The sequence below is a fragment of the Streptopelia decaocto genome (assembly GCF_964273445.1).
Source record: "Streptopelia decaocto genome assembly, chromosome: 1".
In the NCBI taxonomy this organism is placed as follows: Eukaryota; Metazoa; Chordata; class Aves; order Columbiformes; family Columbidae; genus Streptopelia; species Streptopelia decaocto.
This window is the reverse complement of record NC_138663.1, coordinates 182354749-182382337: the sequence shown is the minus strand read 5'-3', so window position 1 is coordinate 182382337 and position 27589 is coordinate 182354749. Positions and strand designations below refer to the sequence as shown.

Below are 27589 nucleotides of genomic sequence, written 5' to 3'. Positions count from 1 at the left end.
CTTTCAAACTTGTTTTAGCATTTGAAATTTAAAATTTGGTCTTTTTGGCTTTTTATGTGACAAAGGCTCCTTGATTCTCCACAATGAACTCTTTACAGGTCCCTTCAACAAGGAGTTGTTTTCTCCAAATCTCAAGCATCTTTTGACACAGGGAAAGTATGTAAGCAAACATTAAGTACATCTGTGCCAAAGGTTGTTGTTGATAAAAAAAGCTTTCAACAACATTGATAAATATGGATTATCAGAAAGAAAGTATCTGGTAAAGCAGTAAGCAGGGACCAGACACAAAGATAAGCCTATGCCATTGCAGTGTTCTCTTCAAATTCAATTTGATCTGTAACCAAATACATTTTAGAAAGTAAAATACCCACTGCTTTGGCAGCCAAAATGAACTCAGAGCCAGAAAGAACTATGTAAGGAATCTACTTACCTTTGCCAAACAAGAGTCCAGGGATTGAACAACTAACTTGGTTCAGACATATAAAAGTTGTCATTCCATACTAGGAGAAAGGGAAAAAGATACATGCATACTGTGGAGCTCCTTACCATGCATTATGTATGGATCAATATATCCCTCCGCTAAGGTGCTGAGACAATAAAATTACTTAATAGCTGGAAAGTAAATGTGCCCTTTGTGCAGAAACCTTTTTATTGCTTCACTACTGTCTGGGTGCAGGAGATCTAAATTCTCTGTTGCTGGACCGTCAGGGCTCAAGGACTGAAAAAGGCCTCATGAATCAAGCCTATTCTCCTGCAATTGCAGTTTCATTCCTCTCCCCCATTATCATACGTCAAGATCCATCATAAATGGATTCTATGTAAAAGCATCAAGACCAATCTTAAAACAGTCAGTTCTTTTACCCATAAGTCTCCCACTGGACTGCTGTTCTAGAGCATTCCTCTCCTATGTAGCCTGCAGGCTTCTTGCAATTATATAGAAGTTATTCACAGCCATGTGACATCCAACTGGGCTCTAAACCAGCTCTGGCATTAACTATTAACTTTTTTTTTTTTTTTTTAATGCCTGGTGTTTACTTACCTATTCCTAACAAAACTCCCTTTTTGCCAAACAAACCAAGCTCTTCTATTTTCCTTTTATAAAATGGGCTCTTCATTCTCCTGAATATCCTAATAGCTCTTTTCTACAATACCTGGAATCAGCTTCATTTCATCTTTTGTAAACGTGAATTGTCAAATGATAGTTGAGGTCTCAGCAGAATCCTGTAACATGCTACTAAATGTCCCAAGCTGTACTAGCAACAACAGCCCTGCTGCATTTTATGATCACAGTAACCTTTACAGATACATTGCACTGGAAATAATACTTATCTTGTGAGTCAAATAGCTTGTCTGCTTCCTCCTTATCAAGTTTCGAGTGAGGAGATCCCCATTTATAATTTATTAATCTTATGCATGACATTGCATTGTATCTAACTGCATTTCACCCTGTTCAGGGGTACCATTCAAACAACACTCCTTTTGACAAGTAATGCATGTTCTTGTTGATCTTTTTTACCACTTCTGATGCCATTGGGTTTGTTTGGGTGATCAGCTTTGCTGAAATGCCAAGCATTTCTAGAACATCATGATAGCTGAAAGATACCCAAGAGCACTGGTTACTGAGTGATTAAGAAGGGATATATTTACATTCCAGGCTAGCTGTGCATCATGCTTTAGCATTCAATCCTTTCCTATTTCATCCACCATTTAGGATCTTTAAAAAAAAAGGAGTAAGCTTATATTGACTTTGCTGAAGCTCTTTAGAGAGAAAGATAAAAAAAAATTCAGTACTATGCTTTGAATTTTGCAGCACGGAGACAGGCAACATCCAAGGTACCTGTCCTCAAGACTCCACTGCATACCTGCAATTCTTTACACCTGCATTCTCTGGTCCTTCTATTTACTTCCCACTGACCTTCAGATCCCCCAAAGCTATAACCTATATAGATATAAACTTACCTGGCATTCAGCCTCTTTTTCTATGTGACATGTTCCCAGCCCCTTCAGCCCTCCATCCAGCCCTCTCAAGCTGCACAAGAACATTTACTACTTCCCCAAACGCAGCAGCACAACACCACCATACAACAAAATGATCCAGCAACACAGATTTAAGTGCTTCTGAAAAGCGCAAACCCAACACCCTTCTATTTAACTACTGTCACCAAGACAAAACTAGATTCTTTCTCATCAAAAGTAATAGATCTCTTTTTCAGATGAGAGGATGAGGCTCAGTAACTGGAAAAAAGAAAAAAAAAAGAAAGAGAATGCACTAAAATTCTATGAACATAATGCACTGTTGGAAGGCTATTATGGGCAAATTGGTGCTCTGGATGGTATTTTAAAGACCTCTCAGAGGATGAACTGGGGAAACAACCTACAGATAAAGCCATGTGGGCATATGAATCAGATTTCTAGTCTTGTATGTGTCATTTCTTTGCTGGAAAGGAATGCAAGGAAACTTAAGTGTATATAGCTGCAATTATGAGGAAAGGGGATTCCCAAGGTGCATTTTCCTCCTTTTTATGCAATCTTTCTTTGCGTGAGAATTAGAAGGGTGTAGTAAACATAAAAACACACCTTTCACAAATCTGACATGATGCGTTACATACGCATCATGTCAGATTTAAAACCTGTGTAGAAAAGTGCTGTTCTAACACACATGGGCCTAAAGTCCACAGCAAACAGAGATCGAACTTTCAACAATCAATCTCAAAACCTCATGGTTGCCAGTCCTCCTGTATCCATTTGCAGTCCAAGTCAAGGAAATCAGTGGAAGTCAGGCTCATACTAGGAAGTCCTCTGCATCTCTGTTCAGCGTTTGCTGATATTCACTTTTATTTTTCATCGCTCTTAGCAGGTGATTTTTAAAGCTCATTTATGCTGGAATAACTTTAACTGGCTCCAGTTGCTCAGTCAACTTACTAAATATTTTCACTCACTGATGCATTGTTTAGTCACCACATGCTCCCCAAAACTGGACTGCCAGTAGTGTCACACAAAATCACAGGTAGTCACTTTGCTTTTGACCTCTTACTATCCAATTCAGAAAAAAAAAAAATCTCTTTAAGAAAAAATAGTTTAGTTTCTCAAATTACCAAACTAATCTTGGGCTTTAGGCACTCCAAGGATCTGCCTACAAGACAGCTTTATTTGTATGTACTATCTTTTGAAAAAAGTCTTACTTTAAAACAAACAAACAAACAAACCAACCAATTCTGTGCCTTATGACAAAATGAGACACAAAATACATGGAAAGCATAACAAAAAGTAAGAATAAATGGAAACTTAAGTATCTTTGATACAATTTTCTAAATCTTCCTGCTACTTAAGAGTTTTACTGAGATGTCTCTTGGCTGCATAAACCATAAGATCTAATTTTGCCAAGAGAGAGGAGCCTTTCAGAGCACAACCTCTTCAAGGCTAAAGCAGCTGAGGATTTAACACAGTAGCACTTCACTTAAATTCTGTCTTTCAAGAGACTATCTCAAATGCAACTTGTAGGAAAAACAGAAAGGCTGACAACTCTCTGTTGACACACCTTTCTCCTCCTATCTGTCATCTTCAACCTTCATTCTGATTCTTAGAAGAGAAGGCTGCAGTGTTATTAAATTACAGCTCCTGTACCTAACAGTTTTTTCCCTGCCCTCTTCCTGGGAATTTGGTTGTTTCTACCTGCTTTAGTTGTTTGGTGTGTTTGGTTGGATTGGTTTTGGAACTGGCTTGCTAAAGCTGTGTTTTATGAGTAGGACTTTTCCTACTGTGGGACTTTGTCTCAGCCCACAGTCCTGTTGTGGTCTTTGCTCAACACAGTCCTTCTACTTTAAAAGACTTGTCCATATTTTGTAAGATTTTTCTAGGGTTGTTGCAATACCTCATTATGAAGAGATCATAAGGAATACTCACTATCCATCCTACTGACAGTAACTTACTTGCATCTTATTGAAACGACAATTCCATATTAACTCCTTTTTAAGAGTTATTAATGAAACAATAATATAAATTATTGGTTTGTCATTCATAGTTCTCATTGCAGCTCTTTGGTTGCTTTGGAAGGCACATCCATTTCATCTATTAATACAGCTGTCAGGTCATCGAGGGGAAACCTAATATACACAGTATTTATGAAGATGGCCCATATGTAGAGCACCAAAGGGAAAGCATAAGTGAAACTGCTGGAGAATTGGCTACTGGAAAACACAAATTGAGAACAGGCACAGGAGATAAACCATGTGCTCATGGAATAACTGACTAATCAAAACGGAAGGAAGGTGTAGTCAGCTTCTCTAGTAGCTCTAACACCATGACCTTGAGATCTGTCTACAAGTTACCAGGTGTTATACAGTAATTTTTAAAAAAATCTGAGGCTCTTTGGATGGTGTGCTAGGGCACATGCTCCACACAGCTGCGCTTTTTAGAAATCTCTTTGCAGTGTGAGAAAGAGCATCTCTTTGGCAAAAAAAAAAGAAGAACAGCACTGCAGATAGCTGTATTTACTACCAGAGACTTTAGCCCTTCTAACTTAGTCTGAAACCTCATGTAATTACACTGTTTCTTAATGGCTTTAAGTGGCAGAACTCACATGCTTGTTAATTGGACTTTAACTCACATTACACAGTAGCTGTTTGTATTTGTGCACAGCCAGCCTATATGTTTGTAATGACCTTGCTATCTTTTCTTCTTCCTTTCCCTCATTTGGATAATAAACTGCTTTAGATGTAAAACAGATTGATGCATGTCTGCAAAAGGAAGAAGGGGAAGTTATATTACCATGATTTTAATGAAGTTGAAGAGTGTCATGATCATGTAACTCATGCAAGCTGACAAAACCACAGTCATTTAACAGACAGTCAAAAAAAGACAACTATAATCATTTACTATTAATAACACATGCACAGCCATATCTATCAAGTCATGCACTGCTGATTCATCCATTAGAAAAAAGCAAAACTAAGAACAGAATTAAAAAAATCCCTGGATTCAAAGTTGCAATGTTCAGTTAGATATTACATTCTGGCAAGAAAAGTGTACCTGGACTCACGCAGTAGCTTTGCACAGGTGAAAATTAAGGAAAATGAGACTAATCTCCTGGTCTCTTTCTGTTGCTAACTTGGCCATCTGTCTACACAACAACTTAGAAGAAGGGTGTCAAACTCATTTTCACTGGTGGCATTTATACAGTCCTAAAATTACATTTGGTTCTTTGAAGGCAACAGTGAGGCTGATATGGCCCCTGGTTAAAATGAGTTTGACACCCCTGACTTGGAAGCATAGAATAATTTTGGATGGAAAAGACCTCTAACTGTTAACCTAACACTGTCCAGTCCACCTCTAAACCATGTCTCTAAGAAACTCATCTACACATCTTTTAAACACCTCCAGGGATGGTGACTTCACCACTTCCCTGGGCAGCCTGTTCCAATGCCCGACAACCCTTTCCGTGAAGAATTTTTTCCTAATATCCAATCTAAACCTCTCCTGGCGCAACTTGAGGCCATTTCCTCTCGTCCTATCGCTTGTTAGATGGGAGAAGAGACCAACACCCTCCATACTACAATCTCCTTTCAGGTAGTTGTAGACAGCGATCAGGTCTTCCCTCAGCCTCCTTTTCTCCAGGCTAAACAGCCCCAGTTCCCTCAGCTGTTCCTCATCAGACTTGTGCTCCAGACCCCTCACCAGCTTTGTTGCCCTTCTCTGCACTCTCTCCAGCACCTCAATGTCTTTCTTGTGGTGAGGGGCCCAAAACCTTAAGCATCGAAGGAGAAAGCAAGGAGGCAGAGCCATGTCAGGCCCGGTAAGCTGCTGGCATGGCTGTGGCAGCCTGGGCCTGTGTGGAGCTCACTCTGTCTTGAGGAACTCTGGAAAAATAATGTCTGGGGAAAGCTGCTCCACAGCCATGAATCCCAATCTGTCTCTTACCCTTCACAACTACCACATGTTTGAGAATGATCCAAAACATAAGGCAGCCATGACTACTTTTTGGAGTACAAACGGAACAAGAGTAAATAAAAAATAATTCAAAGCTATTTCTTCGTTAACAGTAATTCTTTGACACAAGTCTGAATACTTTCACAGCTACAGCTATACATCAAGGATGGAGCAATACAACTGAATCTCACAGGGTGCAACTATAAAGAAACTTCCTGTGGTCTCATCTAACAATCTGTAGCATTTTTCCAACAGATGACACACCAGACTGTATTCATACTGTACATGTGGTGAAAGAGGATTTAACAAAAGAAGTCCTTGATGGACAAAGTTCTAGCCTTTCCATTTTTATGAAAACCAGTGCAAAGACAATTTAAAAACATTAAGTTTGAGTTTCTATAAAATAAAAACAACATTTCCTTTTGAAGAATAAGATAATGAAATTGAGAAACTTTTTTCTCTGTTTAGTAAGTTAGCAATCTTCAAGAAACTTTATTATTTCAGCCAACTAGACTGCATCCAATTAAGATACAAAAACCACTATCAGCTTAAGTTATTTTAAATGCTAGGATATTAAGTGAAAATACTAAGTGAAATCCTCTTCAGACTCCTCTACCTTCATCTCTGATCTTTGATTCTCTTCAAACTGCTAACTGCTTGCATTAGACAAACTTTCTACTTATATTAGAAACCAAGAAGAGATCCCACATAAGTCTTCTCCTCTTTTTCCCCATAAAGCAAGCAGTACAGTGCTATTTCTTTCCCATCAATAGCTCAGTCAGGGAAGAAAACATGAACTGACTGCAATGCCAGGGGACTATTATTGCCAGATGCAGACCTGACAAGCTTAACATGCTTCACACAAGACTCATCCAACTGATTCCAGGCTCAGCCCACAGTAGCACCTGAATTTCAGTGGTTTGGGTTAATATTAATTCTTCACAGTCTTGTGGGCTAGACATGTCTGACTACAGTCACGGAAACCAAGTTTTAGGGACATTTTCTAGCTGCACCTTAGGGTTTTAACTCAATTCCCAATGTGCACCTCCAAGTACTGGTACCATCCTTGTAAAATGTGAGATGTTAGATGCTCATGGAAGTGGATGAGTTCAAAGAGTTCATTGCTTGAGGACAAAGACATTCACTGTGGGTACAAATGCGAAACAACACACTCAACTGAGATGTTTTCATGATGTAGCCTTACTTATTTCAGCTTATAATAGCCAGCCTTTAGCTCTGGAATGGAGACATCTCATTTAGGTATCTAAAATTATGTGTCTGCATGCAAGTTAGGACTTCAAACTCCCATAATAGCAAGTGGAGATCTAGTCAGCACAGACAGTGGAGCCTGGAGAGCTATTCAGCGCAAACTGATGTCAGCTGAAAAGCACTGACTGTACTACAGATAGTGACTAAATCTTCACTAGTTATAATGGGAGCTTAGATCCAAGGCCACATATAGAAACACACATTTACACATTTAAAATTAGATGTCTTCAGTGTGCAGCTGAAGCACTGATAGTTCAAACAAGTACCTCCAGAACCTCCCTATAGTCAAGGCTGGGTTTGCAGTGTGGAGCTTGCAATGTAGTGAGGAGATGGAACAAAGGAAGAGATCAGCAAAGATATAAGGGAAGATTACCTGATCAGAATATACAGGAAAATGAGACACAAAAAGAAGAGCCTGACTGGACACCTTATAAAGAATATAGCAAATTATGAACTCATTAACATCTCAAAATGTGTGAAATATGTCAGGATAGAATTAAAGTTAGAAAAATACCTAATAGAAGAATGAGAAAATAACCAAGACAAAAATGTTATAGACATGTCTGCTTTGTGCATATAAAAATATTAGATCTATTTAACACATTTTAAACAGAAATCAACAATATAAAACCAAAGTTTTCCCTAAAACACCCTACAGTCAATACTGTGAAAGAGACCTGAATTAATACATTTTCCTTTTAACCTGCTTTCTAATTTGCTGCTGCAGAAGGTGATAAAGCAGTTCTAGTTTGCTTTTTAATAAAACTTTTGCAAAGTTTAGTTTACTCTGGGAATAGCACATTTTAGAAATCTAGTATTTATAATCCTAACAAAATGGACACAACAGTAACGTGAGCTGCTCTGGCAGAAAATCAGCATGATGATAAAGTTAGCTTTTTCAGCAACAGCTTCTTGTAGCATCCCTGAGTGCCTCTTTAAGCGCTGGAGGAGACCAGGACCACCAAGATCTGGTCAGGTACCAGAGTAAACAGAGGAGAAGGCCAGGCAGTTCCCAGAGAAGGCTGAGGGAGCTCCAAGGCAAATTCTGATGGCCACTCTCAGAGCAGAAAGAGCCAGATCTAAACAACAGACTTCTGGTTTGCTAAAGCTTTTTCTGGTCAGGAGAATGACCTTGTTTTGCACTACTTTGCAAGTTTTGTCAAGTTAATAAAACAAATTTGAGAGATGGTCCTGGAAAGACCGAAGACTGTCTCTGCCCTGTTGCAGAAGAGACCACAGAATCAAGTAGACGTAACCTGAGCTGCCTTTAATTCAGCACAGGACTAGGAGTAGCACTAGAAAAGCTGCAGCAGCAGGGCTTATGGACAAGTTTTCCCTGCCAACAGTACTTGAATTATGGACTAGGTTTCTCCTATGTGTCAAAGCCAATACATGAGCATTCTACATGCACTACAATGAGAGCTTAAATCTGTCATTATTTCTTGACCTTATCAGAAGGGCATTTGCCATATGTCTCTCCAACTTTTATGCTAACCTGTCTGTAAAAGGCAGGATGGTACGGTTGTTCTACAAAATTTGCAAGGGCATTCATGCACTCTGTTTATCACTCTAAGCTATAAAAAGAGTAGCTCCCACTTATAATTATTTTGAAATGAGATAGCTCCAAATCAAGCTGCTATAACCATGCTTTGTGGTCAATTTCCTCATCATGTTCTTGCCAACGCAGAAAAGAATCAAGTCTCCTTTGCAACCATATTCCTCCACAGCTGGCCAATAGCAATGATCCTATTATTTTTAATTTGACCGTAGGTACCTGGAAATACAAACATCTATGAAACAACTTCTAAAATATGTATATTGAAGGTCATTTCCGAACAGAGATGCATTAAAGTTAAGCTACTCCTAGACTCAGCTCTGAAACTCTACATGGACATCTTCAACCAAGAGTTAAGTGGCTTTAAATCACTGTAGCTTGCTGTGACCTCATACTTTCAGTTGACTGGTCTTAGCTTTCTTCAATACCTTTTATGAAGGCCCTCTAAATAGTTCCAACAGAGATCGCAAAATTAATGTGTAGAAGAGGATGTTAATCTAAGCATCTGTATCCAGTTTCAGCCTAGCATATCATGTTTAGTCCTCTACAGCACTCACAAGAAGGAATGGATAAGACAACTGAAATTATTTACCATTTAGCTTTTTTTTTTAAATGAAGCAATGTATAAAACCTTACATCTGTGTCCTCAGATGGCTACAGTGCAGAAAAACTGTAAAGCATGTTGGAAAACAAAAAGGAAAGCAAATAAGCTTACCAATGTCATCGTGTAACATTTCAGTATTTCCTGTTGACAATGTTTTATTGGTTTTGCTAGTTTGTTCCATTACTACAGATCTATGTACTTCAGTAAGTATTCTTTTACTCCTAAACTTTGCCCAATGCTAACACGGATACCAAGTACTTTAATAAACAAGATACAGTATTTCCAGAGGTGATGTCACCCTTAAAGACAATATATGGGATCACTATGGCAGTGCTAGGTATCTTAGTACATTCTAAAAATCACAGAATGCCAGCACACACTTCCTCCACTTAACACAGGGGGTTTAGGATTTGATAACAAATTGTGGTCTTCTGAAAGAAGCATCTTCCAGTGATCATTAGCAACTAGCAAAGTCCATTCTGAGAGACCTGTGGCAATTTGTACAGAATTTATGACTGGTCTTAACCACCTCCAATTTTAATAAATTAATTTTAAATAAAACTCAACATCAAAGCACCAAATGATACTGAGAACAAAATAAATCTAGTGTTTTTTTTTTTTTTTGTTTAAATGTACTTAAATAGCAGTTATATTTGGATTATAAAATGTTCAGCTTGGTTCCTTCAACACTGTCTGAGAACAACCACAACCACAAGAGACCTGGCAGCAGATAACAGCAAATAATAGACTGAAAGCAGCCCTGCAAAGGAGTTTGGGATATTGGTGGACGAAAAATTGGACATGAGCTGGCAATGTGCACTTGCAGCCCAGAAAGCCAACTGTATCCTGGGCTGCATTAAAAGCAGCATGGCCAGCAGATCGAGAGAGGTGATTCTGCCCTTCTGCTCCGCTCTGGTGAGACCCCACCTGGAGCCCTCAGTACAGGAGAGACATGGACCTGTTGGAGAGCATTCAGAGGAGGGACATGAAATGATCAGAGGGCTGGAACAGCTCTGCTGTGAGGACAGGCTGAGAGAGTTGGGGTTGTTCAGCCTGGAGAAGGCTCCAGGGAGACCTTGTTGCAGCCTTTCAGTACTTAAAGGGGCCTACAAGAAAGAAGAGGATGGACTTCTTAGCAGGGCCTGTTGTGACAGGACAAGGGATAACGGTCTTAAACTGAAAAAGGGTAGATTTTGATTGGATATAAGGAAGAATTTTTTTGTGGTGAGGCACTGGCCCAGGTTGCCCAGAGAGGTGATAGATGCCCCATCCCTGGAGACATTCCAAGCCAGGCTGGATGGGGCTCTGAGCAACATGATCTAGTTGAAGATGGTCCTGTCCATGGCAGCAGGGTTGGACTAGTTACCTCTGAAGGTCCCTTCCAATGTATACCATTCTATGATTCTATAACAGTTTTATCTATACAATATTCTGGGTCATGGGCAGGTTTGTTGTTGCAAAGCTGAAGTTAATCTTAGAATGAACTAGATTTTGTGTTTCACTACTGTAGTCTTAGAATTGATGTGGTTTTCTTTTCTTCTTGAGTTCCTTGAAAACACTTTTCAGAAGTATTTTATTCCTTATTTTAAAGAGAAAAAAATGAGGTTGAGATTGCTTAACTTTTATTCCAGAGACTAACCTTAATACTGATACTTCACTTCATTTCAAAGCATGAAGTATTTATGACTCATTCTAATTTACATAAATATTCTTATTTTATTATGAAAACGGCAATTTTCTTTTGCAGAGACATATAGAACATGGTCTCTCTTATGATGTCAAGTAACATTTAATAGTCCTTAGCTGTAACTTGGGACTGTTATAAAATGTGCTCTCGATGAGTCATCTTCATTCATTTAATCTGCAATAGGAAGAATTCATGAATGAGTGATCTGCAGTAATTCAGTTCTACAAAGAGAGCCCATTCATACACTTCCAACCTGGTTTTCTGAATCACTGTAATGTAGCTGATTATTTCACTTTAACAGAAGAAAATTTTGGCTTAAGGAAAGTTTCCACAGAAGTCTGAGTATTTCTAGTATGTGAGAACAGCTTCATAGATTTAAAAGAGCTCTTCTGAAAATAAACATGTCTAACACATGGATATACAGATATCTTCCTATCTATCTAGCAAGAAAAGTGCAGTGTCTTTGGAAAGAAAGAGACTGACAAATGGTTTAAATTGAAGTTGCATCAAGCGGGAGCAGAAGTTATCACTATCAGACAAACCACTAGGCTGCCAAAGAAAATATTTTATAAAAGCAGAAAAATGGCCACTGGCACACAGAAATGCTTCTTTGAAGCTGTATTTAAGTCAAAATACACGCAACAGAAAAGCAAGTAAGATCCAACATTGCTAACTACAGAAATATAAAGCAACCACGCTTCTTATTTTACAGAAATGTAAGACACGACAAATAAAATTTTCAAATTAAGTCATCCAAACTCCACCAAAATGAAGTTTTGGGATTCACCAAAGAGAAAAAGTCCCTTGCTCACCACTGCTTTTTGCCAGCCTTAAGAGAGTTCAAACCAGGAAATAATCTTAAGAGCTTTTTCACCCAATTTTAACTGCCATGGAAAAGGCCCACATTAAGAAGTCACTTCTCACTTATTGTAGTTCCAAAATAATCAAAGCTCATCAAAGATCATCTGTGAGAGCTATACCAGCAAACAGACACTAAGTCAGCATAGAGACCTGGGTATAAATGTAACATTTTCTTCAGAAGCTTAGCTCACAGAAAAAGCACGTAGGCTTCTCCATTAATTGGTGCTTTAAGTTTTCAATACTTCATTGATTCAAAACAAGATCTAAAATAGTCACTGTATTCACACCTCTCCTTTCTCCTGGAGAGACAATGACTCCTCTTGTTTTCAGACTGAGAAGTTTTACAGTATGTATAGAGTATCCAGAGTAAGGATAGCTCTCTTTACAAATAAACTAATGGACAAGAGCAGCACAAAGACTGATAGAGCATCTCAATGTTTCCAACAGACAGAGATATAATGCAAGAAAATACAATTAACATTATGGTTAGATTTAGAAACAAGCCACATGGACTTCAGCAGACAGTGCAATCTCAAGACGAAGTGACCAGCAATAAATTACAAGAGACATCTAGAATTAGGCAACGAACAGTGACTTATCAAATCACCCAAGCTGTGTATCTGTATATCTGCACTTCTATTGGAGAGTGTATCTGCACCTCTATTGGAGATCCATCCAGAAGCAGCTTCCTACCTCTAAGTTTCCATTCTTTCATATTAGTACTATACTTACACAATTTCAAATTAAATATATGCCTATGCAAATTGCCCTGCAAGAAACTGAATTTACATTTTATTGTTTTCATCTTAGGTCAATATGTAACTTTTCTATTTCTAACTATCTTTGTAATCTTAAATTATTTCTCTTTTTCTTTGGATATCTTTTAGTAAGACTTTACTCCAAAGACAAAACATGTTTCTTAGCCACCAGTTTGCTAAGTATAAATTAGAATACAGACTTAGAAAAACAGTACTTGAAAATTTTCTGTTCCTTACAAAAAACCCTGTACTATCCTCAACGCTGAATGGAAGCCCTTGTTATTTGTACAACATTGCACAACCCACAAAATATGAAGTAAAGAAAGTTCTCAGAACCAGTTTATTCTAGAAAGCAAATATCAGAAGCTAAGAGACATTTGTTTGGTGGTCACTTACCATGTTATCACAAATAAGTGCTTTGAATTATACATGCCAGCTTTACAAGCTTCATTTTGAAACAGATAAGAGAACACTTGTAACAAAGTATTAAGTGCATTTCATGAAAAATCTTTGCTTGTACTAATGCTTTTCCTCCAGGTGGGTTCTGAGTCTGATACAGAACAAATACATATTAATTGCAGTATGTAACATATTTGTTGTACATAATTAATTTTTTTCTGTGGGTAATACTTGCTGTGGTTTTGCGAAGTAGTATACAGATACACATTTTTAACACATGTAATACTACATCTTTTTACACAGTACCTCACAGAAAAAGCTGAATAGGCATTCTTCACAGAATAAGTCTTTTCACAGGAAAAACTGAGACTGGAAAAATGTATTAAGAAACATTATAATGACTAAATTAACTACCCACTGATTGCATCTCCACTACAGCCATATTTGCTTTCTTCATGCCTTTTTAAAAATAAACACCTCTACATTTTAATAAGTTTTCCTCCAAACCATACTCATTATGTATTTCCGCATCTTTAACTTTGATTTGACCTAATAACTGAGTGCATACAGTGAAGAAAAGAACAGGGAACTGATGCCAGCTTGCTTTCTTTAGAGTAAATGCAATAGTCTCCGTCAGCTGTAACCCATTTTGCAGACTCGTCATCCATTTTGTAGCCAAGTCAAGGGCAAACGGTGTTTGAGAAGTTGTGGCAAAGCAAAAAGGACCACCAATACCAAATTTCCACTGCGTACACCATCTGAAATTGTTCACTTTGTACAAATTTCTGCATAGAAAACCTTCCTCATTAGTTTCAATATGTACAATGAAAAAGGTACAGCATGAATTACTAAGGGAATTTCTTTTTTATGCCAGACAGACCCAAAAAACCCAAAGGCAGAAATATCCATCAGCACAGCACTCATTAAACACAGAAATGTCTCAGGAGTGGCAAGAACAGACTAGAAAAGCAACATTCATAAGATCAAGTGCAAGTCTGATTCTGTTATAAGATTAGTGAATGCACAGATATTAAAAACCTCTATGCCCTCTGTTTTACTACCAACCATGAGCCATATTGTGAACTCCTGGAAGGGGGAAGGACAAGGAGAACATCCATACGACAGGAAGTTTGCAAAAGCTGTGGAACTGACTTGGGATGTAGTTTCCTAGATTGCCAGCGCCACTTTTCAGGAAAGTTGTAAAGACTGTACCTGGGGCTACACTTAGTGGGAACAACTAAGTGGGAACAACTGTCTAATAAATGTTCACCCTCACTGCCATATTTAAAGCATGAAGAAATCAGCAGCTGAATCAAATCACAAGAGTGATTACTCAGAAAGCAAGAGGGACCAGGCAAGGATAAAAGTTGTACCATGAAAGGTTAGAACCACATCTACAAATATATGATTTCAGTATTTTTGCAGTTCATCACATACACTTCTTGCTTTCAAGATGATTGTGCAAGGAAGGTATCAGTTCATTCCCCCCGCCCCCAAGCCCATCTGATAATTCAAAATTAAAACCCAAAATGCAATGCATGCCACCCTCCTCAGTATTGTGTGCAACAGAAGTAAAATACATCTTCTTTGTTCTTTAACTTAAATTGCCGGACTAAAAAACAGTATGGTCCCCTCAGATACTGCTAAGTAATTACTACACAGCTATGTTTCAAATAAGCCCTACAGAACTGTGAGCTGCAACACTGATGCATTTGTGGCTCAAAGGAACCAACAACACTATGCAACCAGCACAAAGTCTTGAAAAATGGTGCTAATGGACATGTAAACTTTAACAATTGTGGATATAAACTTAACTACAAACCAAGGCCTCCTTTTAACAGTTATTTTGTAGCCAAAGGACCTATCTATGACACTGGAAACCAGACCTTTCCTCTCTTCTCAGGCTGGAGAGAAGGGGGAAAGGAGCTGGAAAATAACTTGCTTCAGCCTCCCAGAAGTGGGCCAAGGCCCGATAAAAAGAAGGTAGGATTCATTGGCCCAGCAGATAATAAAGAAGAAAGTGACCCCACAGCTGAATCTGTTGCTCTCTTGTAACACAGTAAAGTGGTATTCTAAACAGCAGCAATATCTGACTGCTCATTTCTTGCAGCTGTACACAGGCTCAACCTATTTTCATTCAGAATAGAAAACAACATCCAAACTGACTGGTGCATGTGGGGATACTACACTTAGATGAAGCATTTGTATTTTGAAGCTGCACTTGTTAGAACTCAGAAAGGACACACTTTGCCCCTAGAGATAATGGAAAACTAGTAGTGGGACAACAGATGGCTACTGTTGGAATAGGTAAACAATGCTGCATGACAGCAATGAATAAAAAAAATAAACTCAAACCGAATTAACAACCAAAGCTTTTAATTCGAGGTCTTTGTAATAAATGAGGTTCATCAAAAGTTGCTACAACAGCACTTCCCTGTTTGCTTTGCATACTGAAAATGTTCCTCCCTTACCCTCCACAAGAAATTGAATTTCATCTAATATATGAAAAAGTCCATTATGGTAGTGCAATCTAAATCCAATGATTTTCAGCACTTAATCTTTTAGGTCTTTAAACTGCTCTTGTATTTAAAATAATTTCTGTCAGTCTTTTACTTTCAACATCACGAATTGCCTTTTACTTATCCTGGTGCAGACTCAGGAAATATGAACAAAAAAAAAATTATCATCTTTACCTGTAATGCACTGAAACTGTCCATCTTCTCTTCTTATTGTAAATGCTTCCCCTGGATTAACTTGCACAAGAATAACCTTAAAAATAAAAGAGTGTTTACAACCGTTACACAGGAATACGTTACAGAAGTCTGAAATTTTACTGGGAAAAAAACACCATTTTTTTCTTGTTAGTAAATACATTATTTTTCACTTCACACTGCTTGCTGCCTTCACCCCACAGAGAAAAAGAGATAAGAGCAAGAACAAGTACAGATATTTTTAAACGAACATTTTTCAGTTTTACAGCTTTACAACTCAGTAAAACAGTACCTGTACAATTTTTTTTCTTGACTGCTTAGTATAATTAAAGAGCTATTTGTACAGCTTAAGTTATTTCAACAAATTACATTAACGTCAACATTAATCAAACCATTAGATAAAAGTTTCAGAAGGAAGCCTAGAATTCCCAGTGTTTGAATTTTCATCACAGCCACTTGGCAAACAGTTTTCAACAAAAGGGCAATATTGTGTCATTTCCTTCTTTATATGATCCAAGCATGTTTGTACTTTGATTAGTGATAAAACATTATTAGAAGTCATGACAAAGTAAGTGCACCAGATACACGGCATGAAACAATATGTATAGTTTTATTTATGGAAAACTGTTTATCCTATTTTGTAAATCCAAGCAATGCAGAACTGATAGCAAAGCACACTTATCATCCAAAATAAACAGAGGAAGTCTGACATATACCAAAGCAGAAGCCTGGAGAGAAAAAGTTTGTGACCATGAAGAACCAAGCTAAAATTACAAAGAAAAAACCAAAACAGAAGAGCAGGTGCATTTAATAATTTCTCTTCTGGACACATCTTTCTTCAGCCTCGCTTGCACATGTCTAAATACAATTTATGTTCTCCTCCTCTTCAATATCATGGCCAAAAATTTACTCTGTTCAATTGTTAAAAGAAAAGAAAGTTGGTCTTGTTTACAAAAAAAATAAAATAGGCAACTTGAGTGTTATTCACTTTACGAATACTGGAGAGAAAGGAAAAGTTGAAAAAAAGGCAGAAATCTCATTAATTCCTCACCCTCTGGTAGACCAAATTTATGATTAATTAAAATAAGGCAAGTTCTACCCTAGCAGACATGCAGCTTCAAAGAGATTTGATGGATATTCGCATTTTCAAACTTGGGCCATATGATTCAATACTGATTTAGCTCGGTTTTGAGCATGCACTTTAAAAATACTACTTTAAGTTGTTTCATGTGGTACAGTGCTGTTACTGGATCAAGATGTCTCCAGAAGCTATAGGCTCTTTGAGAAAAAAAAAACAATGAATGATATCACGCCATGATATCATGCCAATAAGTTCTCCAGATCTTCTAAAGTGTGTCTGAATATGAAATTCAGTAAGAGTTAGCATTCATAATACAACCTAAACTTCGAAACAAGAGGATTTTAGACATGAACTTCAAATAAGACTTACAGGTCTTCAGAAAATATTTTATTGCCAGAGTTTATTGTAAGCATTTGAAGGCAGCATTTTAACAACTGGCTATCACCTTCAGAAAGTGATGAAGGAGAGAAATATGAGTGGATGAGTTCTTATAATTTCAGACTCCCCAAGCAGGCATAACTTTTTGCAGATGTATTTCATTGATTTACTTTCTCCTCTCTGCTACAATTGAAAGTTGTAGCTTGACATTTAGATTGGAATAAAAATACCTAAAAGCTTCACAGGAGTACATGAGAATGTCTTTCCATGTCTTATGTGTGGACTGGATACCCATATTTGAACAAGTCTTTTTGCTGATTTAGTTTGCCCTAAGTTCTGGGAGGAGCCATTCTGGCTACAGCTGACCACTCAATCTGTACAACGTTCAGCTCAATATTCTTGGTCTCCACTGTATAAACTATGAGAAGTAGAAAAGCTGGAAAGCTGCCAAGTTTTGCGGCAATGGCTGGTATAATTCCATTGATTCCGGCTTTTTACAGTCACAGGAAATGGGGGATGACTGGTATTCCTGCATTGTTCCCATCTTTTCTGTGTCAGGGCCTGAGGTTGGTAACCTGGCTAATAATGTTGCCTTGGGAACCCACTGGATTTCCTTCTCCAGACCTCTGCTGCAGGACATCCCAACTGGGGCTCAGCTAGCAGAGTGTATCTGAGCATGGGAATACACAAACTGCAGCAAGTTGGCCCCATGCCTCCTGATTTTCTCTCGTAGAAGCTTCTCCTGCATGAGAACCTTTGTTGTTCACTTCACAGCTGGTCTGAGAAGGTAAAGGCTCAGCATGCCAACTATGCTGGAACACAGCGAAAGGGGCCACTCGTCAGCAGCGGCTGTGCCATGAGGCAACAGGTCTCCTGACGGCATCCAGCACTGTTCTGACACTCAGGACATCGTGAGATTTTCACATAGAATCACAGAAATGTCCTGAGTTGGAAGGGACCCGCAAGGATCCTCGAGTCCAACTCCTGTCCCTGCACAGGACAACCCCACAGTTCACACTGTGTGTCTGAGGGTGTTGTCCAGTCTCTTCTTGAACACTGTCAGGCTTGGGGCTGTGACACCTCCCTAGGGAGCCTGTTCCAGTGCTCCAGCACCCTCTGAGTGAAGAACCTTTTCCTCATGTCCAACCTAAACATGTCTGAGGACATCTCACTTCCACTCAAAAGGGCAGGGAGACCCGCCAGCTTAATGCAAGTTAATTAGATACTCAGTTCCCAGGAACAGGAAATACAGCCTTTCTGTCAATAGACTATTAGTCTACTTGATGCCCAACTGCGTATTTCTTTCACTGGCTCACACTTTCAGCCTTGCTTTTATATTGTGCATTCACATTTGTATTTTACAACTGTTTCAAGACAGGCTGTATTTGTTGCCAAGTGTGCCAAAAGAGTATGAATCAGGGCTGAAGTACTCTCAGAAGTTTCAAGAACTGCTGACTTCCAAAATCCTTGTGTTGGGGTAACGTGTGACATGGTGACCAGCCCTGGCTGCTGGACCAGCCTGATCACTGCTGAAGCCCAAAGAGGAATCACTGCTTTGTGAAGGATGTTTTTGAGACTTACCACCTCAGTAGATGCAATTTGAAATAAGAAAAATTAAAGCTGTGCACACAGAGAGAGAGAGACTGATACCTTTCTGGTCAGAAGAGGTATTACCAAAGGCAGACAATCACCCACCGGTATTCCCTCTTATCTAATAAAAATCTGTTGCACATAATCAAAGATGCAAGAGAATTTCTCCAAAGGAAAAGGTAGCATGGATCTTTCACAGCATCACATGTTAAAGAAACAAAATTTACAGGTTGCTGAGCATGTATAGGTCTTCCATCTCATTCTAGGTGGCTTTGTGCAGGCTTGCACATCTCATCATCCAGCATGCTACTTCATGAACCCTGACATCAATGCTTATGAAAAACAAGGCCCTTGTGTTTCACACTGAGTATTCTAGACCTCAGTCTCCTTCTTCTTCTGGGTAAAACATTCACATTGGCTGGAACTAAGTGAAAAAGCTTTGGAAAAATCTGTTGGTTTGGCCTCTCTTCCTATGCCTCAATCTTTTTGTGACAAATCCTGTTGCTTTACTCCCAGCGGCTGAAGCTCTGCTAGCCAAAGGCTGTTATGCATTATTCTACCCAGATTTCCACTGCCTGCTCCTCTAAGATAATAATGGTAATCTGAAAAATCTCATTTGTGATGTGTCAGTCTCAGTGGGAGGCACGTTTAACACAGCTATTTTTCAAATGCCATTTCTCTTTCTAAATCAACAAAACACTAATTAAGGACTTCACAAGCTTAACAGAATGATGTGACCTTAAAGACACTGAGGCCTTGATACAAACTCTAGAAGCCTACAAGCATTTTTAAAGCATGACCAACTATAAGAGAACCTAATCAAATTTAAAAGTGTAATTTCTCAATGCTAACACAACTTTGACTCAACATATTTTTGTCTCAAGTTCAAAATATGTTACGGAATTGCTATTAAGAAATGGGAGTATTAGGTCAACAACTAGTTTTATGTAATTTCCACTGGGACTGTAAATTGTTTCCTTTAAACTGTCATTTAATGATGATCCACATGACCTCAATAGAGTTCCTGATGAAAAACAGTACACAATCTCTTTCCAGAGAATATCATACAAGTTTACAATACAAGACTGCAGCTGTACAATTATCAGTAAAGCATTTCATGCATAAATAAAGCAAAATTACCAGCCCATATGACTGAAGTTTGAAATACCTTAAACACAGTTGCCAAAGACTGGCAGTTTTAACAGTGAAATTTAATATTTTTCAATGGTACTTCACTTATTCTACAAAAGGTATTTTAGAAGATAAACCCAGACCAAGTTACCAACATACCAAGCTTTGTAGTCACTCAATTAAATAGGTATGGATGATAGAGGTTTCTTCTTAGCAAAATATTAAAAGTAAAATCCATCCTAAAAACATAGAAAGGCATTGCAAAAAGGAATAGTATTCATCAAACCCCCTTCTTAGCATGGAATACCCAACTTTTTCCTGATTTCAGAAACGTTTACTTTGCTGCCCATCCACTGGCAGTTCAAGATGCATAGCCTGCATTAGCAAAGACCTAACAAAACTGAATCGTGCCATGTATTAGAAAGCTCAGTAGGTTTTTCCCCCAAATTGCTGTTTAAACTCAGGCAGCTGCTCAAGCCGAATAAGAACATAAGAAATGTCCTCATGGTCTGGGTCAACAGTCCAGGCCAGCAGTCCATCTAGTCCAGCACTTTGTCACTAGGGTATCAACTGGAAATGCTATTTAGGGAAAGCAAGTGAGCCAGGCCACTTTCTGCACTTCATCTCTGTCACTGTCCATGAGTTTGCCTAAACTCTTTGAGTTCACTTACACTTTGAATTGCCTCCACAACCTCCTATGGCAGCACATTCCTGAAGTTCACTTTTCAGCCATTTTGAAAATTGCCTACTAGTTAAATGCCCCTAGTTCCTCTGCTATGAGATTTGCTGAACAACAGTTGTGAGTGTATTTAATCCATCACCTCCACTATTTTCTAAGCCTTAGCAATTCCCCCCTCCTTGTCCCCAGACTCTGCAAACTGGGGAGTCCTGATGTTTCTAATCTCTCCTAGGAGAACTCCTTCATCCCCTTGACCACATCTGTGGTACCTAAAACCACATCTGTACTAGCAAAGCAAGCGGTGCTGGGAACGTTACCTGGGATGCTCAACAACGCTACGCTGGTCCTGAGCACAACACAAGCTGATGCCAACGAGCAGCCTTCTCCCAGACAACACTGGAAACTATTCCAAAGACCAGAATTAACAAGCAACCTGCACAAAGACACTTTCTGGATGAAAAGATTTACTAGAGTTTACTAGAACAGACTTGTTCCATGACAGCCTCAGTCTTTAGGAACATCATTGAGCACAGTTAAATTACTAATATAAAACCACTGCCACACAGTAACCTCAAGAGGCATTACAATGGTTTGCCTTTTTGAAGGACTGGTTAAGGTACACCCGCTTCATTAGCTTTGAAAATCTGTTCTTCACTTTAATCGTAATTTGAACTGGTCTTACACAATAAATACGCTCTTAAAATACAACCATTCTATAGAAAACTATTTTAGAATGCTTCTCTTCACAAATACTTCCAAACTAAAAGATAATTTTATTGTAGCTCAAGTAGTATGATCACATCCTACAAAGATATGCAAGATTGACTTGGACATACTACTATCAATAGATACAATGATAATTTCACAACAATTTCATCTGACGATCTCATATTTGATTTAGCTTTACCACAGGAGTGTGAGTAGGATGACAAAGTGCTCTGATTTTGCACCTAAAGAACATTCAAAGAGAAGAGTGTTGAATGTTTGCTTTTATTCAGCAAATTCTTAACTATCTGCAAAAGAAACTATAGGATGTTTCTGTAGACTGAACCAGGAAAGGAGCTGAATGTTTTTTTCAAGCCTTATAGCTTATTTCTAACACTGAAGAAATGAATGACAAAAAATGGCCAGAGTCAGAAAAAAACTATAAAACTAAGGATGCAAAAGACAGAGAGTGGAAGGGGAATCTGGAATCAGAATGCTGCTCCAAAAAAAAAGGGAAAACTTAAGGCCAAATGTTAACACTCATCTCCAGAAAGGTCTAGAAGTAAGTTTTATCAGCACGAAGCAGAGACTGCAGAGGTCAAAATAACATTCTTAGAGGTACTTTGCTCCACCAATATGGCCACAGAAACGTCTTTTAAAAGCAGAATGGCAATGATACAAACACAGCCGATATATATTTTACTAATCCTTGTCTTTACAGATACAGAGTACTTCCCTAAGGAGTCTCGCATTTTGCTTGTGCCAGACAAATATACAGGTTAAGGTATTTTTTCACTGGAGCACTGTAAAGGACAGGATGGAATTTAAAATACACAGCTAGCTAATCCTTCTTTTCATTTGCTTGTTTGCACACTAATTAACACCAAAAAGCTCATTAATTCCACTGAAATAACAATTACCAACAACCCCTTATTCTGTCAGTAATACCCACACTTCTACAAGCATCTCTACTTCCACTTCCACCCTCCTAACAGAAGAAGTGATGTGTTAGCAGATTGCCAGGTTTGAAGATAATTTCAGTTATCTGATGGAAAAGAAAGCCAGCATCAGACTTATGGCATCACTAATGTGTTTAACATCAAAACACGCAGGGAAAAGTTTTCCCAATGCTCTCTGTCACAAAAACAAACAAAACAAAAGAACAACAACAAAAGCAAACAAACAAAACACATCCCCCCCCAATAGGCTCACACAATTAATGACTGTTCTCCATCAGGTGGTTAGTAAGCAAGACCAAAATAAAACCTATGGACATCATTGTGAAGTAGAAATTAACAAAATTGGATTCATCCTGATAAGGGTTGTAGATGAGGGGAAAGACTTGCAGAGCAGGAAAACTAAAAAGCTTAGGACTAATCCACAAGCATGTTACTTCAATGTTTTAAGGCAACATCTTTCCATAGCAGAAACTGTAAATACAACTAGAAGTTGAAACTATTTCTGTCCCTCTGGAGTGGAAAAAAAGCCACTAAGTAAAACCTGAAATAAGTCAATGAGCTCTAAAAACTAATTTAATAAAAAAAATCACATAGCAAGTTTGACACATTTTTCTTCTTTTGCTCACCATTATACATGTGCAAAAGCAGCTCTCTGAATAACACTCAAAGGCTAAAGAACAAGGCTCCCTCCCCAAATACACACACACTTAGATGATAGAGCCAGCCAAAAAACAGTGTCTCAAAAATATTTTGCGACTTCTACCAAATACATGTATGCAGTGGATCTGTAAGGCAAAAGAGATTTTATTTAAAAAAACTACATATGAAAATATTATTGCTAATATATCATATATACCGAGATAATATATTTAATTTATTGTTTAGGTTCTAGAAGTTTAAATTTAGTCTGAAGTGAAAAAGCCCGCCGAAACAACAAATTATTTTATCTAGACATATACTACATGATCTTTTACACAGTCACAAAATCCAGAATTAAGTGAGTTGCTAACCTTCTCTTCTAGCCTGCTCCACAAAGGTATGAAGACCTACCTAATTTGGGGAAATTTTTGCAGATCAGATTTGAATGAGGTTCATGGAAGAGAATCTAGCATATCATTACCACATAAGTATAATCTAAGTATTACACTTTTAAAGCCACAGTTCAACTAATACCTGTATTTCTAAAAGGACAGGAATGACTGAAATTAACTTTCTAACTCTTCTAAGCCGGTACAAACATCAAGAGATTCAGATACAGTAAAATTTTGTTTACAAGTTTGGTATTCATAGCCACATTTTCAAATCTTTTGTAGCAAGTAACAAATTGCTGCTTTTATACCTAGAAGCTTCTCTGTCTGTAGAATAAGTTATTAACTACCGAATATATAACATAATTTTAAAATAGTTTTTCTAATACCTATGGGTTCATTTCTAACCAGTAAAGTCTTAACTGCAAGACTGAAACTATCATTTTAGAGTCAATGGGGTACAAGAGAAATACTTTTGTATTTGTATTAAAGAAAAATCTACAGACATCAAGCTCTCTGTGTCTCTCCAAAATATCTTAGCTCTCAAACACATCCTTCAGTATCTGAAGGGGAAAAGAAAACTGTTAAGTTTTCTAATCCCGACTGAGGCTAAAGGATCCAAAACACATTAAACGCTTTGTGCCGTGTGTGAAGTTGTGGGATAAGCCCAGGTGAGAACAGGCGTTCTGCTGTCTCCACAGGCTACCGCTGTCTGCTGCCACAAAGGCAAGAAAACCAAAGGAAGCGGACTGAATTTCAGTGTAAAGGGATGTTTGGAATCCTTCCCGCTCCCCAGCCAGCCCCCATCTCCCACTGAAGGGGAAAGGAACTGAATGAGTTACTTGAGATCTAAAAGAAGTTAGTTATGTTTCGTGAATTAACATCTTTTTGCGGAATGAGTGAAATCTGGGACAAATTCTCCAACTGAGTTAAAAGCCTCTGATAAATACATCATAATGAAAAAAATGCAATCCTTTAGCAATAAAGCCAATTCATAGTCTGGCACACATATTAAAATACTGAATAATGTGTGGAAGTAAGAAGGCAAGGAGAAAGTGGGGAGAAAAAGCTAGGATATGCTACATAAGTTTTATCCATTGCTAAAATCACATATAATATGAAGAAATAAGAGTATGCTATATTACAACTGTGATTAAAGCATACTTAAAATACCGTAATAAGAGACTGTTCCCTGTACAACAAGAAAGATTACAAATTGGAGCAAAACAGTCCTACTGAAAAGCACAGTTCTGTTTTTGCCTCATTCTGGAGTGGTTTTGGGGGATGTGTACATTTTGGGGGGTTCTAGGGTGTTTTGGTTTTTTCCTCCAAACACACTTCCTAGAAGCCAAGAGGGTAAAGTGTTCCAAAACATTTCCCTGGACCTCTGAAACTGTAATTTAAAGAGAATCAAATCACAATCGATTTCTTTACTAGCAAAAACAACGTTCTTTTCTGAGATGTTTTACTAGGAAAGAGACAAGAGCTTCAGGGTTGTGGTTAGTTTTTGGTTTTGTTTCTTATTAATTTGAAAACATCTATATTTAGCATTATATGGTAATAGGTGCTGAGTCAGTACAAATAACTGCCAGCAAAAGTCACAAATAATGGAAAGACTTTACCAAAATCATATTTCTAAATGCACTAATAATGTACACCACCATAAAAAAGACAGCAGTGGTTTGTCTAAAAACACTGCAAATGAAATTAGCTCAGCAGTACTGATGAGAAGTACTTTTAGCCAAAAGGACAAAGGTAAATTCATTTTTGAACATCTTACATATTTAAGAACACACCAAAGCTAATGCTTTTTGTCATTCTGACTTAAAAAAAATTTAAAACACTCAACTAAACCTGTTACAAGGTGGGTACAGCCAAGCCCTTTGTAAGATGTATACTGTATCTTTAACACTCTGTCTGCAACAAGATTAAAAAAGGGTGTATTTCTGGAAAAGGGTGAATAGAATAGAATACAACACAACTTCCAGGCAGAGCCGCATTTATGCTCTGCCATTAGGGTACATATTCAGAACAATTACAGTTTTCTCCACTAATAGCTCCAATCAAGATGTTAATTAGTGACATGCTTTATCTCGTAATCCATTTCAAAAGCCTCAGCGCTGTGACTTACTGTTGCTCGCATCCTTTTATTTCTCTCATTCAACTGGTGCTACCACAGTGACAAAGGATGAAGGAAGATTCAACAGTCACCACTCCGGCTGCTCCAATCTGTTCCATTCACTTAGTACTGAGGTAATCTTCGGTGATGTGTCGAGCACTGCCTCCCCCTTCTTTTAACAGGGCACCTTAACCTGAACGCCACGCCGGAGCATCTCCCTCTCCCTTCCTCTATAGCTGTGCATCCACAAAGCATGTGGAGGCAGGATGTGAAAGGTAGGATCAATTAACAATATAGTCAGCAATACCTACCTCAAGCCTTCCTTCCTATCAAATTAGCCAACGTACAGTGAGCTTCCTGCTGTACACGAATGTATCATGTCACCATAGCAACTAAATCAACAAATAGCTGCTGCAGCATCTGCTTCTGGATCATCTAACGTCAGTCAACAGAAGGTTCGGGTTTAAGAGAGCAAAGCTTCCAAATATATGCCATTTCATAACTGCATTTTTAATTTAGCATCATGATTCCCAGATAGGATACACTAGCTCAAAATGAGCCAACTTCTGACTTTATACTTGAATCCATGATGCAGCTCATGACTTCAGTTTGCAAATAAGCCAGAAATGAGGACAAAAAAAACCCAAACACCACACACTTTATAAGACAATAAAAAGATACAGCAAAGAACTACTCGACTGAGTTCTACTGCTCTTTTTCCTACATACTGTTTTACTCTATACTGTGCATTTGTTAGGTACATTAAAAGGCATGAAAAGAAAGAAGTGTGTTTCCCCATTTTGCTGTATAATTTACATACATGTCTGCCCTAAATAATATTATAACCAGAAATACCTTTTATTAGATATTAATATTTAAGACATTTCAGATGGCTGACAAAGATGGTTTCTCTCTTATTAGTCTCCACTAAAGAACAGAACTGAAAACATCCAGTATTAGTTTCTGGCAATCTCATATCTGCAGACTTTAATCCCAACAACATCAGGGGCCCATGGGCATACCCTCACTTGTGGAAAGACAGCTACACAGGGCAAAGCACGCATCCCTCCCGTCTTGTGAGAAATTACTTCAAATACCACATATGCATCACTCTGGTTTAAGTTCTGACCCATAAGCAGACAAGATACCTGAAACTGCTTTGCAACAACTTGGTATCTGGATTGCGATAGCATGAGATTGCAGATGAAATGTCGCTTGAGGTATAAAAAAAAATATTTAAAATTACTTGAACAATAATGTCTTTAAGGTAATAAGCAAGTATACTCACACATATACTTTTATGCAAAAGGACTCAAACCTACAGCCTACTTACAACAAAAAAAGTAACTTTCTACTATTTTAACTCCAAGTCATATTCCTAACACTTCATCACTTTAACAAGTAAAAGCTTTCTAAGCTCAAGGAATCACTTATTCACATCCAGTATCCTTTTATTATTGAAAACATTTAGTTTTCAAAGCAGTGGTTCTTCCACTGATGTCCAGTATTTTGTTACAAGGAAAATCATTACGTCCAGGTTGGCTCCACAGAGCGGGGTCCCGTGAACAGGGAAAACTGGACACAGACTGAAGATACCAACTCTGTTATGGCTGTAACGTGGACTTACTGTGATCTGTGGGTTCATCACCTCACCTACGCCAGAGTTTCCCTGTCTGTAGGAGTACTACGACAGCGCTTTTGTGTCCCTAAAAGCCCCTGATCAAAGAACATCGCAAGACTTGAGTGTTGTTATTCATCAGCAGGACAGGAATTGCCAGATGGAATCACATCTGTGGTCCAGCTAAGGTGAGGTCAGTTCCAAATGCGGCACAAGTTGTTTTTCCATTGAATGGGAATTTGAAATCTGCTGTTCATATCAGAACGATGCTAATGAGGCTATGAACGACTCTTTTCCACAATCAAACCCACTAACATTTAGAAAACGGATGAAAAGGAAAAATGCAAAAGATCTATATAACAGGTATTACAAACAGCATAAGATTATTAAATAGGAACAGCTGACACATCAGTAATAAAAGCTAAATTAAAACAGTGTCTTAAGCCTTTGGAAATTTAAAACCCTATAAATTTCATGGTTGTGAAGAATGTTACTTCCAACTAATTCTTTCTTAAAGTCATCTTTTGTAAGA

At 38.1% G+C, this 27589-nt stretch overlaps 1 protein-coding gene across 6 annotated transcripts in view; it reads right to left on the bottom strand.

Moving 5' to 3' along the window:
- FNDC3A (fibronectin type III domain containing 3A) overlaps positions 1–27589 on the bottom strand; it is a 121704-nt gene that overhangs the window by 63821 nt on the left and 30294 nt on the right. For 5 of the 6 annotated variants that reach the window (XM_082054722.1, XM_082054725.1, XM_082054723.1 and 2 more), the window contains one exon: positions 15752–15827. In XM_082054722.1, coding sequence (XP_081910848.1) covers positions 15752–15827 — 76 coding nt within the window. Of the gene's footprint in view, positions 1–430; positions 501–15751; positions 15828–27589 lie in introns of all 6 variants that reach the window. The other variant, XM_082054727.1, reaches the window with a different exon arrangement.